Genomic DNA, 19,596 nt, shown 5'->3' with positions numbered 1-19,596 from the left:
GTTGGTAGATATGATTCTATTCCATTTGTTACCGCTGTTTACTATTCCATTCTACAAATAAGCCACTGGGAAGAAATCCCTGACAAATGGTTCTGCAGTAAATATCCTGGAATAGGGCCTACTTCTGAGATTTCCTCTGTATGGACAGCTTAAAGACATAGCCAACTATGGTATGCACGTCCTTAACTCTCCCAGGTGTCCCAGAGAGATTGTGCAAATTTACTCTCACCAGCAAGAAGTAACAGGCACCACTTTCCCATATGTCCCCACCAATACCTGAAGCTCTTACATTTACTGATTTTTGCCTCTGTGATGGGCATAAGATAGAGAGTCACTCTTTTTATTTGCATTACATTTTAAATTCCTAGTGAGCATTTTAAAGTTTATTTGCCATTGGGGGTTTCTTCTTTGAATTGCCTATTCGTATCCATTTTGGAATATCCATTATTACCCATTTCTATTTGGCTGTTTTCCTGTTGATTTATAAGTCATCTCTAATTATTCTGAATACTAATCCTGGGTCGACCATGAGTGCTGTAAATATCTTCTTTCAGAATGTGATTTGTCTTCCTTATGTACAGCGTCTTTTGTAGTATAAAATATTTATTGTAATGTAGGATAATAAAGCAACATTTTGTTCTGTGGTTTACGATTTCTGTTGCCTTTAAAAAAAATTTTTCTCTATGCCAATGAGCTAGGAGACAACACCATGTATTTTTCTTCAGTTTCATAGTTGACTTTCTCACCTATAGATCTTTAGTCCATCAGGAACCTATTTTACCTATGATGCAAGATAGGGATGTATTTCTTACTTTTCCCATATGGAGAACCAATTTTCCTGACATCATTTTTTGAATAGTCATTTCTCTATGGATTTGTAGGACCAGCCCTGTCCTATATCAAGCTCTCACAATAACTCTTTTTCTAGGCCCTCTGTGTCATTCCATAATCCTATTTGTTCTGTGCCAAAACCACAATGTTTTACCAGTGTTGATATCTGGTAGAGCAAGTACTCCCACTTATTATTGTTCTTCAGAATTCCCAGATTGTTGTTATAAATGGCATATTTATTTAACTATATTCTCTATTTTCTAAAATAGTATCTGCCTTGCTGTTGATTTCATGCATTGATCTTGCATCATTTAATCGTTTTGACTCCTTATGCGTTCTAATGATACCTTGAGGTTTTCCTTGGATTCTCTATTGTATCATCTGTGAACAATATCATTTCAGTATCCCTTTCTAATCCACCTGCCTTTTATTTCTTTTTCTTATATTAACTGTACTAGCTATCTCTTTCCATGAAGAATTTATAAAAATTCTGAATTTAAAGTCAAGGCTTCTATATTTCATCATTAAGCATTATGCTTATTTGAGATTTTTCGTGGATACCTTTCACCAAGCCTTCACAGGTGAAGAACACTCTCCTCTATTCTTATGTGTGTGTGTCGGGGGGTGCTAAGGGTGGAACTCAGAGCTTCACTGACCTATATCCCCAGCTCTCTCCTAATTTGCAGATTACTGTTTTGTTTTTTAAATATGATTGTGTTGGATTTTTCTTAACATTTGTTTGACTCTGTTAAGATTAGTGTATAGTATATAGACATGTTTAGAATATATATAGAAAAGAAGTGGCAAAAAAGGATTAGCACATTTTTAGTTTACTATAACTGTTTACATTTTTTGAAGGGGTACTGGTGATTGAACTCAGAGGCACTAGACCACAGATCCACATCCCCAGCCCTATTTTGTGTTTTATTTAGAGACAGGGTCTCACTGAGTTGCTTAGCACCTCACTTTTGCTGAGGCTGGCTTTGAACTCAAGATCCTCCTGCCTCAGCCTCCCGAGCCACTGGGATGACAGTTGTATGCCACCTTGCCTCGCATTGTTTACATTTTACAAATCAATGCTGTTATCAAAGAAGCATTCCATATTATTCTATAAAACTGGTAGGGTTTGTGGTGTAAATTTCATTTGATTGTGGTCCTATAATAAATCACGAATTTAAAGTAGTGTGATGGAGTTCTTGCTCTTCCAACCATAGACCTAAACCTAATCTCTAGGCCTAAATGTATACTCAGAAATTGAAATATCGAAAATTAAAATTCAAGGACCTCTATGAATGCACCTCACAAAAAAGATCAGTGTATAGTTTTTCTACTTATGTATATTATAGAAAATACTTCTCGTATTCAGTCATCTTTACCTTCCTACAAGAAACTGTTCTTGGTCATGAGGTATTTTTTTCATATATATTTGCTTTGCTCATATAAAAATTCTGAATTGAAAGTCAAGGCTTCTATATTTCATCATTAAGCATTATGCTTATTTGAGATTTTTCATGAATACTTTTCACCAAGCCTTCACAGGTGAAGAACCCTCTCCTCAATTCTTGTGTGTGTGTGTCAGGGGTTGCTAAGGGTGGAACTCTATTAAGGGGTTTACATTGAAACTTAAAGTCCTTCCTCCTACTATTTGTCTAATATCTGGGTACATACTAGTCTTATGAAGTGAATTGTTAACGACGATATTCAATTTATCTTACTCTTCACCAAATTAGGAGAAAATTTAGTTACAGTTGCAGTATACCTGCAATTAGTATATTTTTTTTTCCACAGCATTTTTTTTATAGTGTTTTCTGCCTTAATTGTTGAGTAACCTGTAAGACTGAAATGCTGGCTTGGTTGATGTTTCTGTATGTTCTGTTGTGACTTTACATGATATTTTTTTTTCATGGACACGTTTCATTTCCACATAAAAGGACAATAAGACCCATTGAGAATGAAAAGTATCACAGTGCAAGAAATCAGCATTGGTGTCTTTCTTGTTAAATACATTCATGTCTTTAACACAGCCAGAGTTCCAGAAGTCATTAGCTGATTCAAGACAGTTTTTATAGAAATGCCTTAAGATGCTTCTTTCAGTGGCACTATCATTTCACTGAAGGCCCAATTGTATAAAATAGTTACAGGGTTAAACACTGATATGCCATTACCAAGACTCAGTGCTGAGAACAAGAATCTCCAAGCAGGATCTCCATCCAGCGACTACTGTCTGTCAGGTAGTTGGTGGAGTAAGACTCTGCCATATTTAACTTCCTACATGTTCATTTCTTTTAACACGCCCTCACAGGTTGTGCCACAATAATGACTCTTTAAAGTACATTCTAAATTAAAATTTGGCTTAAACTTGCTATTGCCTGGAATCTCCTGATGAGATTTTCCATAGGACCTCCAAGTTCGAGTTATAACGAATAAAAGATGAATTAATTAAAAGACTTAGCAAAGTCTTATGTTGCCTTAAATAGCAGTTCTCCTAGGGAGATAATAATGGGTTGATTTAATCCTTTTTAGATTCTGCAGCAAAGGTTTGGTGTTCCTCAACTGAAGACAAAGACAGCAAAATCTAAGAGTAAGGTGATTGAAAAAACAGAGTTTCCAGACTTTCTATGGAGAATAAAATTCCTACACTTTCTTCCTCCCAAGGCAACTGTCACTGTTCTGCTTTGTCACCTACTTGAAAAGCTGTTCCACAGGAAGGGACTTGGGCACGTAGGTGTCCTCTCTGGACAGAGTGCATCTTGGAAGTTTACAGGGAATACACAGCCGTCTTCAGTTTGCTGCTGTGTTTGAAGCAAATTTCATGTTTACATTGAAACTTGAAGTCCTTTCTCATACTATTTGTCTAATATCTGGGTAAATACTAGCCTTATGAAGTAAATTGTTAACAACAATATTCAATTTATCTTACTCTTCACCAAGTTAAGAGAAAATTTAATTACAGTTGCAGTATATGTGTTAGATGTGAACTGCTAACTTCCAAGGAATAGTGTCATTTATGGAACCACTGTAGGGGTTAAAACACAGAAAGTGGCCAGAAAGCCCCTCCTAGAAGAAAGGAATTATGATTCTTTTGTTGCCACTGTGTTCCCAGTTCCTGACACAGACCTGGCACATGATAGGGCCTTATCTAGCCAATGAATGAAGTCATTTCTGTAGTCCCAGTAAGTTTACATCATAAGACTCTTAAATAGTCTCTTTTAAAAAAATATTTTTAGTTGTAGATGGACACAAGACCTTAATTTTGTTTATCTATTTTTTTGTGGTGCTGAGGATCAAACCTAGTGCCTCATACAGCTAAACAGGCACTCTACCACTGGGCCACAACCCCACCCCTTGAACAGTCTCTTAAGGATATGCTACTGTGATAACTACACTCTGGAAGCTTTTGCTTAAATACCAATATCTTCCCCATTCAGATGCCAGTTTACATTCTTGCTCCCTTAACTTAAAGGTTTTATTTGAGCTGCCTCTCTTGATCCTTCTCTCTGGCTTAAAAAAATTACCCAGTTAACTGAACAAGATTCCCAGTTGGCCGGTCTTTTCAGATGTGTGGAAGTTATCTTTTAAGCACACTTATGTTAGAAAGAAGATATAGGAAGTCATAAAGTGTGGGTGAACTGATTGCCCAAAGACAACCCCTCTTAACATTTTGGTATGTAGTCATCAAATTGGTGGGCTTACCGTGAAGCTAATGTCATCAAAGTTCATGCTATGTAACTTTTCATTTTTAGGATCCTCAAAATTTTAGGTATCATCACCCACAAAACCTGGCTCTATCACTGCTCTCCATGATAGTTATTAATAGACTTTTATAAATGTAGTTCCCTTCCATTTTGTAATATGCTTTTCCACTTAATGAAATATAAATTTTGGTTCATTGTCACATGCTTTTAGAATCCCTTTTAAAAACAGTGTAGTGTTCCAGTGAATAGATCTATTAAGATAATTGATTTACTAAATTACTTCCCTATTTTTGGACAGAGACTTCCCCACCCCTTGTATTGTACTTACAAATTTGCTTCATTTAACATCCTGCTTTGTGCCTAACTGTGTAAAAGTTGAATTACGGCTCAAACTATATGTGTATATATGTATTTGAGGGACTTTGAATATATATCCACAAATAGACCTTCAGAAAAGTAGTATCAATTTACTTTCCCAGCAGTGATATATGAGAATACCCATTTTCCTAACTCTTATCTAAGCTATTGTATTATAAAAACATTTGCTGATTTCATAGGTATAAAAAGATGTCTTGTCTTTTAATTTATCATTTTTTTTCTTAAGTGGAAAAATAAGTCCAGCAAGAGCTCTCTATATATTTAGGGCAACAGCTCTATGCCATTGGTAATGCAAACAGTAATTTGCATAATCAGCAATTGGATTCAGAGAAATTAAGGAATTTAGTTCATTTGGAATTGTCACATTATCTGCCTGCAGAAGATGCCCTTTAGAGGAAATTGTATTGCCATTCCAGAAGACAAGCATACATCATATTAACTTGACCACCTTACAGAGAGAATTGAATTTATTTTAACTAAAGATATTTGAGCACCAGGTGCTTAACAGTCTACTGTATATTACCATCCAATGAGGGAAACTGACACATATACAACTAACTGTAATGCAGAATTAAAAGCCGTGCTGGCAATTTCAACAAAACACAGTGTGAACACATATGTGAGAGGAAATTAATTTTCTAACTCATAATGGAAAAGTGATGAAGGAGGGGTTGACGAAGATCGTGCAGAGGAGGTGCGTGTGATGTGCGTGTCAAGCAAAGAAGTGGTGAGAGGGCCATCACCAGTCAGGGGCACAGCCCTGGTGCGAATATTCATGGCAGGATACCCAAGGAAGGTGGGATGATCTGGGGTCATAAGGCTGGAAATTGAGGGGCTACACTGTGAATTTCCTTGGATACCTTAAGAAAAAAGATTTCCTGCACTGTGGAAGTAATTCTGAGATTCCAGTCAATAAAAATATATAGACACAAGCCTGAAGGGCCTGCCAGCTGCATTTTGTTTAAGTGTGACTTAGAGCTTTTGCTGAAATCCACGCTGCCTTCGCAGTCATCAGGGTGGGAGGACACTGAAGGACCAGGCTTCTCAGAAGGACTCCAAGTGCTGTGAGCTTCATTCAGAACCCTGATGCAGCTTTCCAAGCTCTCTGTCGCCCCAGGGCCCCACCACTCCACCTGGAGGGTGGATTGTTTTTAACTACCTGTGGGCATTTTCTTCAGTAAAGTTAGTGACAGGAGATCGCTGCCACCTTAATGGCTGTTAATTCAGAGACTGGTGAGGGGCAAAGGGGGATTAAGAAAAGACACACAAATATTTAGGGAGAAAGGTGGGATCAGGTGGGTACTGTCCTCTGATGGAGGAACAGTGACCCAGAGCTGGCTCCACATGGTTATTATATAGGTTTTATCATCAAAAGTTTATTTGTGAGAAAGTTTCTGGAAAGCAGGTAGACTTGAAGTGACCCATTATGGTTACCTTGCTCTGTTCAGAATCTTCTATTCCTAGGAGTCAGTGTCCATGACTCAAGGTTAAAACTGACATCTCTGGATGTTTGCCCAGAGAGACCAAGGGCCGCTGTGTCATAGCAACTGGGGAATGTTAACCCTACACTCATGTACAGGGAAATCCCAGTGCAAGTGCACCACAACCTCAAGATAATCAGACACCCTGATTCACATCACCACTCCCCACAGGAGATAGCTTCCTGAACGGCCCTGCTCATGCCTCAGCATCTTCAAGCTCATGTTCAGTCTAAGTGTGAGGACAGCTGAAGTTGTCCCGGCAGGTTGAGTGAAAGGATTGGACAAGGCTAAAGGCAGAATTTCAGAAGCAACATGTCTCAAGGGAGAGGTACTGGTCCTGTGGATTGACAAAATTGGATATATTTCTTAGTAAGTAGCTGTAATTTTTACGCAAGTTGCCTGATTGGCCCTTCAGAGCTTCTATTTCCCTATCTGAAATACTAGTCTTACCAACAACTTGACGAGGTGCCATGCTGATGGAATGAAATAATGCACCCTATATCTGACATATAGTAGGCCTCCTAAAAAAGCATTTCTTTGTCCTCTTCCCTTCCTCATAAAAAGGGAGGTTATGATCCAGAGTCCCTCAGACATCCTCTGAATCTGAAGCAGCCAGGACTAACTTGGAGAGAGGATGTGCCAAACACGCTGAATCTCTAGAAACCATGCGGGTTTTAGCTTATCACTGTGCCAACAAAACGCCACTGTATATTAAGAGAATTCCTTCTGAGTTTAAGCATTTCTAAATACCTTTCCTGAATCAAGTGTGAAAAGACTGCTCTTCTCTGTTTGTAAAGGCATCTTTCCCATCCACCCTGGATTTTCACGTTCTGTAACTGGACATGTGTACCCAGCTGGCAGCTGCGCCAGCCAGACCTGAGGTAACTAGAGTTTAGACCCCCATTTTTTTCCCACTCCAGAGCTTACAAATTCTATTTCAAGCACACACACGTACAAAATGCAGATGTGGGGATGAAAATCAGGCCCTTTGGGGGAGTGAGGCTGTGACATGAAACTGGAGTGAGACCACAAGTGGCTCATCTGCAGTGGCCTCACCCCAGGCCTAGTGGGGCCCAGACCTCAAGGGCGGTTTTGGCCTTTTGATATAGCATTAGCAATCGCCTGGGAGAGTGGCCACACCTCCCATTTGGGGCAAGACATTGCACAACCTGTGATTTAGGCAGGCTCGAAAGATTTACTCTATACTCCGAGGAACGTGGAACCATGTGGAAATTCTAGAGAACTCCTTCCCTGAGGAAGCTGAGGGGAATGGAGCTGCTTATGCCTGCCCGACACAAGAGGATTACGCTGGTCAAAGAAATTGCCACTTCAGAATGTATTCCTAATGAGAATACCAACCAGAGGCAAAGCTGTTTGGCTGTGGACATCACCTTACAAAAGCTCTTACAGCTCACACAGACTGCATGTGACATCCTCTTTGGATAACAGATAATTTATTCATTCACTCAACAAATATTAAAAAACTTACTACCTGAAAGGTACTATCGTAGGTACAAAGGACGACAACAACAACAAAAATGTGGTTTTTTTAAAATCTCTGATCTCATGAAATTTATATTCTAGGAAGAAAAACTAACAGTAAACAACATAAATAATTAAAATGTAAATTATATATTTACCTCAGATTCTCAAAGGTGTTGCTATTGTCTTGGTTCCTGGTTGCTGTTCAGAAAGCTACCACTTTTCTGACACCAGTGCCTCCTAAGTGACTTTGTCCCCGCCTTTGGGAGATTTTACAGCCCTCTGCTTTTTCTTGTCATCTCCAATGTCTCAGTGACAAGCCTAAATGCATGTTAGAGCATTTCATGAATGCTTTAAATCTTCCGTCTTGTACTTCAGTTTGTGAGAGAAAAAAAGAAAAAGAAAAAGAAAATTCTTGGATTATTTTTTGGGGGAAATTCTCTTTTTCCTGATATCTTACCCAAAGCCCTTTTATTAAGACTATGGTGCTCTGATGTCATTCTCTATTTTTCTTATTATTGTGCTTCTCCCTTTCTCATCCCTTAGTTCTGTTTGCTCTACTTTCTAAGATTCCATCAACTTTTTCTTCTTCACTGAATTTTTATTTCTGCTGCGTGGTTCTCCAAGTGTTCCCCTGTGCCTGAACTGCCTCGCCTCTGCAGAGTTTCTGTTTCCTGTTTACTTTGGTCATTACTTTCAAGGTACAGCCGTTGATAAATACCTGTGAATCCTGTGAGTCTAAATGTATGGTGGAGACATGGTCATACCAGCTGCAAATTTTATACATGACACTCCACATATCCCATGACCAGACGACATCTAAATATCACGCTCAAAAATCTGTTGGTCACCTTCTTCCAGCAACTCAGTGTTCTAGGGGGATCCTTCAGTTTCCTGACTGGGGATTGAGCCCCTTGGCTAGCATTCTCCCCTGGGCCTGGGCATCCTGAATCCAGTCTTTGGATGGAGCTCTTCAGTCTTCTGATGTGAGTGCACTGAGGAATTCCTTGGCTGAGTAGTTCGGAAAGGGAGAGGTGGACATCTTGCCACACACTGGGGAAGAAAAGACTTCAACCAGGCCTCATGCGTTCAACTCACTGTTCCTTCCTCTCCTTTCCTGGATTTCTGTGGCCCTGGATGTTGTAGGTCAAGTTCTTCCCTTAAAGATGTAGGTGTCAACTTTGTCTCATCTGCTATGATCATCAAAGTTAAGGGTCTTATTCAAGAGCACACAGCCATTTTTTCTCTCATCTTTGTCATTGTGGATTCATGTCTTTTTGATTCCTCATTGCCATTTTAAATGGAATTTCTGAAGTAAGTAATGAATTTGTCTCAAGAACTGCCATGTTTATCTAGACGTCGCTCTATTCTCTTATTAGTCTCTCCTGTTAAGGCTTAGTGAAGTGGTGGTCCACCCTCCGTAGGGTCTCACAAAGATTCATATTCAGTGTTAGGGTCTTAGATATCCTATTTCAGTGATGTGTTTCTGAATAACAAATGACCATAAAACATAGTGACTTGGAACGATGGCAGTTATTTATTTGTTTATGATTCTGCAATTTGAGCAGCGTTTGGAGGGAGCATCTCATTTCTGTTCCATGTGGCATCCCCTGGGATAGCTCATTCACATGACCAGTCAGTAGATCTGGCTATAGAATGAGTGCATAACTGGAGCCAGGAAGACTTTGGTTCTTTGTGTGGCCTCCCGCCTGTGTGCCTTGGTTGAACTCCTGGAAGCGGATCCCAAGGTGCAGCTCACCTAGAGGAAAACCTCTAGTGTACAAACACATATCAAGTTTTCATTCTGCATCACACCTGCTAATAATGTTCCCATGGCCAAAGCAAGTCACAGGGCCAAGCCCACAATCAACGTGGAAAGTGACTACACTCTATAGGGGAATAAAATCTGAGAAATGTGGTTCACTGGGGACCACATACCCCTTGGAATTCTATCATTCTGTGATTCAGTCTTGTGTTTTTCTTTGTGTAATGGACTTTTTCCCATTTTATTTATGTAATGTTGCTGTGTCCAACTCTTTTCCTGAAGCTAACTTAAGATGGTATAAATATACAGTAGGTATGAATTAAAACCACAGAAATATGGTTGCATTTCCACTAAAAATGTTTCTGAATGGACTACAAAGACTTAAGCTCTGTAGCTTACCCTTTGCTATAATGATTATGTTCCTGGTTAATGAAAGACATGGAAAAAATAACCCTAAGGGATTAGGTCCTAAGTATACCTTCCAAAGGAATTAAATGCTACCTTTCACCTTAGGCTAGCCGAGGTCAGTTCCTTATCTTTTTGGTTTTAAAACAGTGGTTAATTAGCCTCTTTAATACCTGCCTGGACTCCGGAGAATAAAAGCAGGATGCTTATGTGATAACCAGATAGTGCATTCCTTGGAAATTCCAAACATATATTCCTTGTCACATGCTTTTCAAGTTTGTCAAGAACATCTGTAAGTGCAGTAGGACAGACACAGCTTACCTTGTGCTTCAAGTCCTCTGAGTCGGACTAATAACCATGCTCTTTTTGCATGCAGGGGTTCTCTATCTCCAGTACGGAGATGAAACCAAGCAGCTCAGGATGCCGAATGAAATCACAAGTGCAGACACGATCCGTGCTCTCTTTGTAAGTGCCTTTCCACAGCAGCTCACCATGAAAATGCTGGAGTCGCCCAGTGTCGCCATTTACATCAAAGATGAAAGCAGAAATGTCTATTATGAATTAAATGATGTAAGGTAAGTAGTCACGTCATTGGGTTTTGTTTTTTTTTTTTTTTTGGGGGGGGGTGCTTCCTCCATGTGTTGTATTTATGGTTTGTTTCTCTCTACCATATGGTATTTAGAGGGTCTTTTATCTCATCCCAGTGAAGAAAGCACAGCCATTATCATGATTGGCAGGATTATTCACCCAGGTGTGAATTCACTCTCTGGCTTTCCACAGTTCATTTGCAAGGCATAGTTTATAAAGATGGAGGCAAAAGACTTTTGCATGGATCTTTGAATATGACATCAGATCTTTCAATGTCATAAACCAGAAAAGAACATTAGAAATGATCCAGCCCACCATTTCATCTCAAAGTCAGGAAAACCAAGGCCCAGAGAGTTGGTGGAGAAACTTGGTGAGAATTGAAAGCAGTACTCAGGACTAGAAATTTCCAAACTCCCTCTCAAGTGCTCTTTCCCCTGTAGACAAAGACTGTGTCTGTTTGGGGTAGTGATCCTACTGGGTCATTATTTATACCTAACAAGTTAGAATACAAGCAATGGACTCATCTTTATTGCCTAAAAGAAATGAGACTGAAAAGCATTCTCACTTTCCATTTGTTTCTTTGAGAGTGTCCTTTACCTAAGAGTCTCACTTTTCAGGAGGGCTTTCTCCAGGACACCTAGATGGATGTACTCTAAAAGTAGACTATGTAGACTCATGGTATTGTAAATGGCAAAAAAACAGAAGCATCCTATTGGCTGTAGTGGTGGTTACAGAAGGGACCCTTTTGAACTATTCTATTCAAATAACCTGAGAAACAGGACTTAAATCACTAATATGGTGGCCTTTACTTATTTTAGAACTCAAGAGATTATTTAGTGGATAATCTGGCCCTTTCATTTTATGGAACCAGAATCTCAGATAACATCAAAGTTAAGGTTCTTATTCAAGAGCACACAGCCAATTAAGCACTAAGCCCCACCCCAAACCTGGCTGAGGACATTCTCAGATCATCAAGGGCAGAACTGGGGTTTCTGGATCCTTGCCCCGTGGTGATAGCAAGCTCTCCTGTTTTGTTATCTTGGAAATAACGAGTACCACTTTTTAAAATATGCCTTTAGAGGACAGTAAATGTAAACCGATAAATATCTAACAATGATCACAAATGACATATTTAGTATTGTGCCAAGATTAATGAGTAATTTAGGGCTTTCAAAGTTTGACACATGCCCTAAGGTATAGGTGCTACCTATTACACAACCTTCCTGCTTCTTAAAAACAGTTTAAATATTCATGAGTACCAGAACATTCATGCTTGTTTTTGATATAAATTATTAGCCAAGCTATCACCAAAACTTTTTTTTTAATTTACAAAGCATAAACTTAAACCTGAAATAATCACATTATGTTTGAAAACTGTTTGCAATAATATAATCCCATGTAGTATTTTTACATGGACATGACATTTTATAACAATCGTATTTCCGCACTTAGAGGCATGGAGGGATGCTGCAATAGGAAGTAGGTATGAAACTAAGCACTCTTGATTTTGGAGCTCAGGGCTGAGGAGAGGGTTGTAGACAATTGGAGCTCACTGTCTTGCAGCCTATGGGAGGATTGCATAAGTCTGCTTCCTAGAGCCTTTCCCAAGACTCAAAATGTGGTTCATTTGGTTCCTTTTTGCATTATTTGGGAATGTTGGAAAGCAGTTAACAAAGAGAAATTCGAGGAGGACTAGGAGGAAACAAGTCATGGTCCTCCTTACAAATCCATTTGGTAAGATTAGTGAAAGTAGCACTTGAAGGGCAGTCACTTTAAACACTATCATTCCCAGTGATGCTTACATTTTTTGATCAAAAAAATGATGATCTTTTTGATCTTTAAGCTGCAGTACTGATAGCCTGATTTTTTAAAATCTCATTTAAAAAGCTTAAGTGGAAAGTCATTGATTTGTAAATTTTCTATAATTTTACTTCTCCAGTTTCTTTGATTTAAATATTTAAAAAGACCTAAAAGTGTTCAAGCAGGGAAAATACTTTTGTTGGATGATGAATATAATATTTATGCTAAATGATCACATATATATCCTTCCTGAGAATCTCTCTCTCTCTCTCTCTCTCTCTCTTTTAAATATAAAAGATGGTTCATTTCTATTTCGTTTGAATGGTAGAAGAAATTTTTACCACAAGCAATATTTTAAGACCAAAAAAAAAAAAAAAGTATCACATAAGCTCTAACTGAAGACAATGGCTTTAATCTAAACTCAAGGCAAACTTCATGTCACCTCCTGAGTATTTTTGAAGCAAGAGTGTATTTTTCTCACCATTTGGCATATTTCATTATGTGTTGGGTTCTGTGTATTTTCCTTCGGGAAAATGCTGCGGAGTTCAGGTCAGAATACTGTGTTGTAAATGTCACCACCATAAATGCAATCTGGCCTTTTACTGTTGGTTCATCTCAGATGAACATGTTTCTAAATTAATCATAAACCAAGCTCATGTATTTTCAGAATACCTTTACAGTTGCAGTAAGTCTTTCTCACCAGTGAGGTTTGCAGTTTCTCCACATCGTCACACATGACTTCTGCCTCTAGCCAGAGGGTGTGTTCCTTTAGTGAATGCCCAAGGCCTTGCCTCTGCGACATTCCCCTTCTCATTAACTGAGCCCCTTTTAATAACAAGGGTCGTATGCTCCCCTCAGCAGACTTCTAACGAGCTCCTTGAAACATGGAACAAGTGTGCAAGCTTGGACTAGTCCTTGCTTCAAAGTAATGACTGGCAGGTATTTAAAGAAGAAGAACAGGACCAGTCAAAGAATCCTCTACTTCACTTAAAACCAAAACATAACCCAGTAATCCCAGTGATTGCAATCAGCCCATTAAATGCATTGCTGCACCTGGGAGAAGGTATTTGTCCTCCTGTACACATTTTTCTGAGTTTGCCCCAGCCATCACTGGAGTGGAATCACAGGGTAGACAGGGATGAAGGGACTTTGGATGGCCCTTCCAAGGCTTTACAGTGCGAAACAAGGACTTCGTAGACATTCATGTGCTCTTAAATAACTTTAAGGTAGGCACCAAGCAAGGTATGGGATATCTGTCTTTTGCTTGTGGGATGACTCATTGGCTGTAAGTGATAGGTTTAGAAGGAGAGAAGAATTTATCTGCTTCTATTCCTTTATGGCCTATGATTCAATTTGTATGTAGGAAAGTACATTTTAAAACCCACTGTGGAAGAAACAAATGCACTGTAAAGATATTAATTTAATTAATTTGGGTATTTTTTAAGACTGCATATAACATTTTATTTTCTTTGCTGAACATGTTTGGAGACAAAAAGAAAAGAAAAAGAAAAAAGGCATTTGTGTGTGTGTATGTGTGTGTGTGTGTGTGTGTGTGTGCGCGCGCATTCATTAGATAAGCAGCAAACCAGGTGTTTGAGCAAAGTAAATGATTAAATATTTAAATATTAACCGAATCTCTTTGAACATATTGTAAACGTTAGAATTTTATTGTTTTTGAAAGCGTTAGTTTTCCACCCTCCGAATCTTGAAAGAAAGTTCTTGTTACCTGATATTTATGGGTGGAGAGCTACACTGAAAGAATAATACTTGCCCGAGGAACGAGACAAAGAAAGAAGAGCTGAAGTCGTTTTTCTTCTTTTCCTTATTTATATTTGCCTATTTTATGGTGAAAGAACTTTTTGTGTGGTTTCTGGTAGACACTGCCAGATTGTCTGTTCATGGCTTTTACCTGATCCCCCAGAGGAAATGGCCAGAGTCAGGCTTCTTTCATCTGCCATAGTTTTTGATGTTTTTGATTCCAGGAACATTCAAGACAGATCCCTCCTCAAAGTGTACAACAAGGATCCTTCACACGCATTCAGTCACACACCAAAAACTGTGAATGGAGACCTGAGGGTAAGCGGCACTGTTCTATTTTTAACTTTTCTTGGTGGGTCCAACCATCTCTTCTTCTTGTTCCTGCTTCTCATAGTCACACCCCACCACCTGGTTTTATGGGTTCTCCTCTGGTGACTCATTGTTTGTTCCATAGTAGAAAAATAAGATAGCCTCGTCATTTGGGGCAACCAGATTGAAATGGGAGTGTTATATACCCTAATTCACCTCACCTCTAAGCATGGAGTTTATATTTTATTTTTATCTTGGGCAAGGTGGGGTTTGAACCCAGGGTCTCCCACCTGCTAGGCAAGTTCTATATCACTGAGCTACACCCTTCCAACCCCTAAGCCTAGAGCTTAGAAAAAGCCTCATTCCAAGAATATGCTGAAAATCTTCTCCTTAATACACTAACTTAGAGGATCCCTTGAAATTTTTTCCTCCAACATAAAATTCACATACAAAGAGTGCACATGTTACATGGACAACTATTTATGTTCTCAGAGTGTGTCTTCCAAGTTCCTCACGTTCTCTTTCCATTTTTCACCTTCTAATCCAGGACTGTTTGCTGTTGTACTGTATTTAATCTTAGCAGATCTTCTGTGAACCATGTTGTGGGCAAGCACAAACATCTGTGTGATTTAAGAGCTAAAAATCCTCTAGATTTAGATCATCTCAGGAGATCAAACAAATATTCACAGTACACAGGGGTGTCTTGAAGGAAAAAGAAAAAGGAAACTAAAAAAAGAAAATTTTAAGATCATATTCATGTAGTTCCACCAGAAATGGATTGAATTTCTAACAATAATGTTACATTCCTCTGAAGTAAAAATGGGAAGGGAAAATAAAAGATTTGGTTCTCAGCTGCACACCCCATAACCTGCCCCCCTACACATACACACATTTAGATGGCACTGCACCATTTCATATCATCTTTTCTATGGATTAGCCCTTAGTTGAATGTTGAAGGGTAACTAGAAAGGAAAAAAAAAATTACTAGCAAAGAAACTCAGGCATGATTCTTTCCTGGAGTTGGAGTATTGTTCCTGAGTGAGGTGTGCTGTCTATCTCCTGATAATGCTTGTTGGTTTCCTATTGCCACTAGAACAAATTATGACAAATATAGTGGCTTAAAACACTGCAAATTTATGATCTTGTGGTTCTAGAGTCTTTAGACTGACATGAGTTTTGCTAGCCAATATAAGGGGTCACTAGCAAGGCTTTTCTGGAGGGTCTAGAGAGAATCTATTTTCATTTTTCCCCCCTATGTCTTCTAGCAGTCATCCACATCGATTTGTAATCCCCTTTCTCCATGTTCAAACCTAACAAAATAGCATCACTTTGACCCAGTTTCCATCGTCCTATCTCTAACCTGTTGTCTGCTTTTCAAGACATTTGTGGTAACAGTGGGCCTACACAGTAGTCCAGAAAAATCTCCCTATTTTCAAGTTAGCTGATTAACATCTTTAAACCTCTCTTTCCCAAGTACCCCAATATAACTACAAGTGCAGGGAGTTAGGGTACAGATATTATTGGGGAGCCACAGTTGTATCTCCTACAAAGGGTATGTGAGTTCAAGACCAAGAAACAAGTCAGGAGGTTCAGTTGAAATTGCTGGAAGAATTTTCTGTGTAATTCTGGATTGGAACGTGAGTAGGGACATGTGGAACCAGGGTCTACGTTTTTGGAGAAAAAGGCCGCTTATATCCTCAAATGCTTTTTTATGTCTAAAATGGTGTGTGAGTAGAACTGAAGTCTGTGTTGCTACTTTGGAAAATATAGAATTTTGAGGTTCACTTTTAACCAGTTCTACTTCAACTATAAACCAGAGCTACATGAAGACAGATTGTGTCATGCCAATCATGAAGCATGGATAAATACTATAAGACACTGTGCCTTTTATTACTCTTTTTTGACATTCGTAGGAGTCTTTTCCCCTTTGGATATCTTTTTTTTTTTTAATATGCTGGGCCTTTGAACTGGAGTTCCGTTATGCTTGGAGTTGTTTCTGTTACGTAGAGCCATTCCCAGACAGGCGCCCCATAATTGCCTTTGAGAATCTTGTTTATGGCTGGGAGGACACCTGTTTTAACTCTTAAGCAGATGTGGTGCCTACATAAGGACCTGCTGTGAGGACTAGAAGCATCAAATATTAACCATATGCACAAAGCCTCTTAAAATGCACAACTTTTGCTAAGGGTTTCAGCAAGTGGATCTGTTTTTGTTTGTAGATGAGATGACAACGATCACTTTCTAGGTTATCCACAGCCTACGTTAGACACCAGTTGTTTGTATAAGAAAGTCAACCATTGTCCTCAAATGAGGGGATGACAAATGTTCACCATCCAATACAACAGAAAAGCTTTTCTGTCTCAATAAGACTATTTAGAAATGAAAAAATAGAAACCAGCTAGATGCCTTTAGTTTGTAATTTGACCCCTCTTCACAGATTCTTTAAACTTAAAAGACATGGAATTCCTTGGGCCTCACCTTTTGGTTCTGGAAGTTAGAATTCTTTTTCCTTTTCTGATGAATGTGTCTGCATTGCTATGAAATTACAGGAAGTTTTGTTGAGCCTTATTTGTAGCCCAGCTCCAAAACCCCATTGTTCATGGTAAAGAACAGAGCTAGGATCAGTTGTCACAGTAAACCAAGCTGCATGCTGGGTTTAGGGGAGCTACGTCCTCCGTATGTTTGCAATGTAAGTGTGGCCTGAAGGAATTCCACAGTAACCGCTTGCATGCGTCAGTCACTGCAGTCCTGTCCCTGATGTCATTAGACTTCACTTGCCAGCCTCTAGAGTCAGCCTGGGCCAGAACTCCCAGCTGCCCACTCCTTACCAATAAACATGCATATGAGAAAGACATTGGTTGGAACAAGTAGAGGGGTAACACCAGCCATGCCAGAACTTTGCAGTGGCCTCAGAGACTTTCCTGAAATGATAAATTTAATATCTTGCCTTTGAACAGAAAGAAAATGTTCAGATTGTATATCCAAAATTCCCAGGCATTTCTCCCAGAGCAGTTTTATGATAGAATGGCGTTCCTCAGGAAGTGTGTTAGACTAATGTATTAACTCTGAGGTTATGGGCCTCAGAGTGTACATGGAATTTATGCTTGGTGGGAAGCATGTGTCTAGCTTTTCATTTAGCATCTAGCTGAGCATTTTTGAGGCCAGGATATCTAATGAGACTTGTGGTTCTCAACTGGATCTGAGCCCACCCGGCTCTGATTTTTGCACACGGGTGCAAATCACCCTGATGTAATTTAATCACATAGCTTTTGTTTATTGCATCAGATGGTAGAGCTGATAATTCAGTTCCCAAGAGATCGAGCTTCCCATATGGAAGGGGATCTTTCACACAAATTATATAGGTACTCACAGGGTTTCTAATTCACAAATACATAACTTAAAATGAACCATTCCATTTTCTGGTTCTCAAAGAGTACTGGTGACTTCCTGGTAGCTTTTTCATAGTTTGGAGGCTTCTTTACCTTCTTGTATATAATCAAGATTACTTCCCAAGATTCTTTACTCTCCCTTAATGCTCTCCCTCTTGTCTCCTTCTGTTAATTTCACTTGTCTAGGATTTTTACTTGTATACAGACAACTGCCAGATTTTCATTTAGATGATAACTCCCCAGAATTGCCCCTGCATCTTAAATTACTTCCTAATACCCAGATGAGTCACCGCTGCCCAGGCCTCTTCTATTTGAACTTTGTGTTTGATGCTGAGGAATGGTCTCCTTAGAAACCATGGGCTTCCATTACATCTCCATGTCTAAATTCCTTACCTTCATTCAAACACCCCCCAGCCTCCTTTATTCACTAGTGTTTCTTCCTCCCTTTTCCCCCTAAATGATCTCCAGTGTGTTCCCGCAGTCTTTACCAGTTTGAGGATTTTAGTTTTTATTTCTTTTGTCTGTTTTCTGAACTTTTGCACTTGTGGTTTTTATTTGACTACTGATTTAATTATTGCATCCATATGAATGACCCTTAAAACTGTATCCTAGTTCTGCCATCTCTAGAATTCAAGACCCAAATGTTCAACTTCTATGTGGTTCTTTTCATACTGGCCTGTATTCACGCATTTCAAATGTATCCTATTGAAGATAAAATTGCTGTTTTTTTTCTCCAAACGTTTATCCTCCTTGATTTTTTATTATCTTTTGAGGATAGATTGGTTACATTAGGGAGTATACATGTGTGCATGAATCTCTTGGGGGCTAGGGAATGTGAAGTCAATGATTCTTCTTTTGCCTGATTCTTGCTATTCACGTATTCAAACAGCCCCCAAAGTCTGCCCATTTCACGGTGCAAGGTCTTTTAAAAATGGCCCTTCTGCCATTGCCCACACCGATATCCTTATACTAGCTAACACATTTTTATTTAATTCTCAAGACAAATTTTTGAGACAGGCATTATAAGAAGTCCCTTTATTTATAGTTGATGAAACAGTTTCTTATGTTTAGAAATTATCCCAGGGCCACATGGCTAGAGAAAAAAGGCTGATCTTTGAATTGGGGTAACTTAGTTGTGGATACTAGGCTCCTTAGCTAGCATTCTGCTGCTGTAGTTACAATAGTCATTATTTCTCTACCAACTGCATCAGCTGCAGTTCTATTCTTACTCCCCAGTGTTTCCAGTTCCAAGATTCTGAAATGTCCTCTTCTTTCCCACATGTCTGCCTGCTATGGGTTGGAGATGGTTTAAGGCTCATGAGCTGGAAGCTTGGTCCCCAACGTAACAGTCGTGAGATGTGGTAGAACTTTAAGAGATGGGGCCTGGTGGAAGGTGGATGGGGGTGGGGGGATCTATCCTCAGAGGAGATCAGTGTAGTTCTCCCAGGACTAGATTAATTCTTACAAGAATAGTTTGTTATGAAGCAAGATCACCTCACATGCTTGGCCCCTTCCACACGTGGCCATTTTCCTTTCTGCTTCTTGGCCATGTTGATGCAGCCTGGCCTATAGATACTGGCACCAGATTGTCTGGGCTTTTAAGCCACCAGAATCATCAAAATCATGAGGAGAAGAAGAAGAAGAGGAAGAAGAAGAAGAAGAGGAAGAAGAAGAGGAAGGAGGAGGAGGAGGAGGAGGAGGAGGAGAAGGAGGAG

At 39.3% G+C, this 19,596-nt stretch overlaps 1 protein-coding gene across 26 annotated transcripts in view; it reads left to right on the top strand.

Moving 5' to 3' along the window:
- The window catches only part of Kiaa1217 (KIAA1217 ortholog), a 761,286-nt gene that overhangs the window by 647,083 nt on the left and 94,607 nt on the right, over nucleotides 1-19,596 (top strand). For all 26 annotated transcript variants that reach the window (XM_048812695.1, XM_015495236.2, XM_048812686.1 and 23 more), the window contains 2 exons: nucleotides 10,414-10,612; nucleotides 14,408-14,501. In XM_048812695.1, coding sequence (XP_048668652.1) covers nucleotides 10,414-10,612; nucleotides 14,408-14,501 — 293 coding nt within the window. The remainder of the gene's footprint in view (nucleotides 1-10,413; nucleotides 10,613-14,407; nucleotides 14,502-19,596) is intronic.

The sequence above is a fragment of the Marmota marmota genome, unplaced genomic scaffold (assembly GCF_001458135.2).
Source record: "Marmota marmota marmota unplaced genomic scaffold, marMar, whole genome shotgun sequence".
NCBI lineage: Eukaryota > Metazoa > Chordata > Mammalia > Rodentia > Sciuridae > Marmota > Marmota marmota.
The sequence above is the reverse complement of the archived record's forward strand: the minus strand, read 5'-3'. Positions and strand labels throughout refer to the sequence as shown.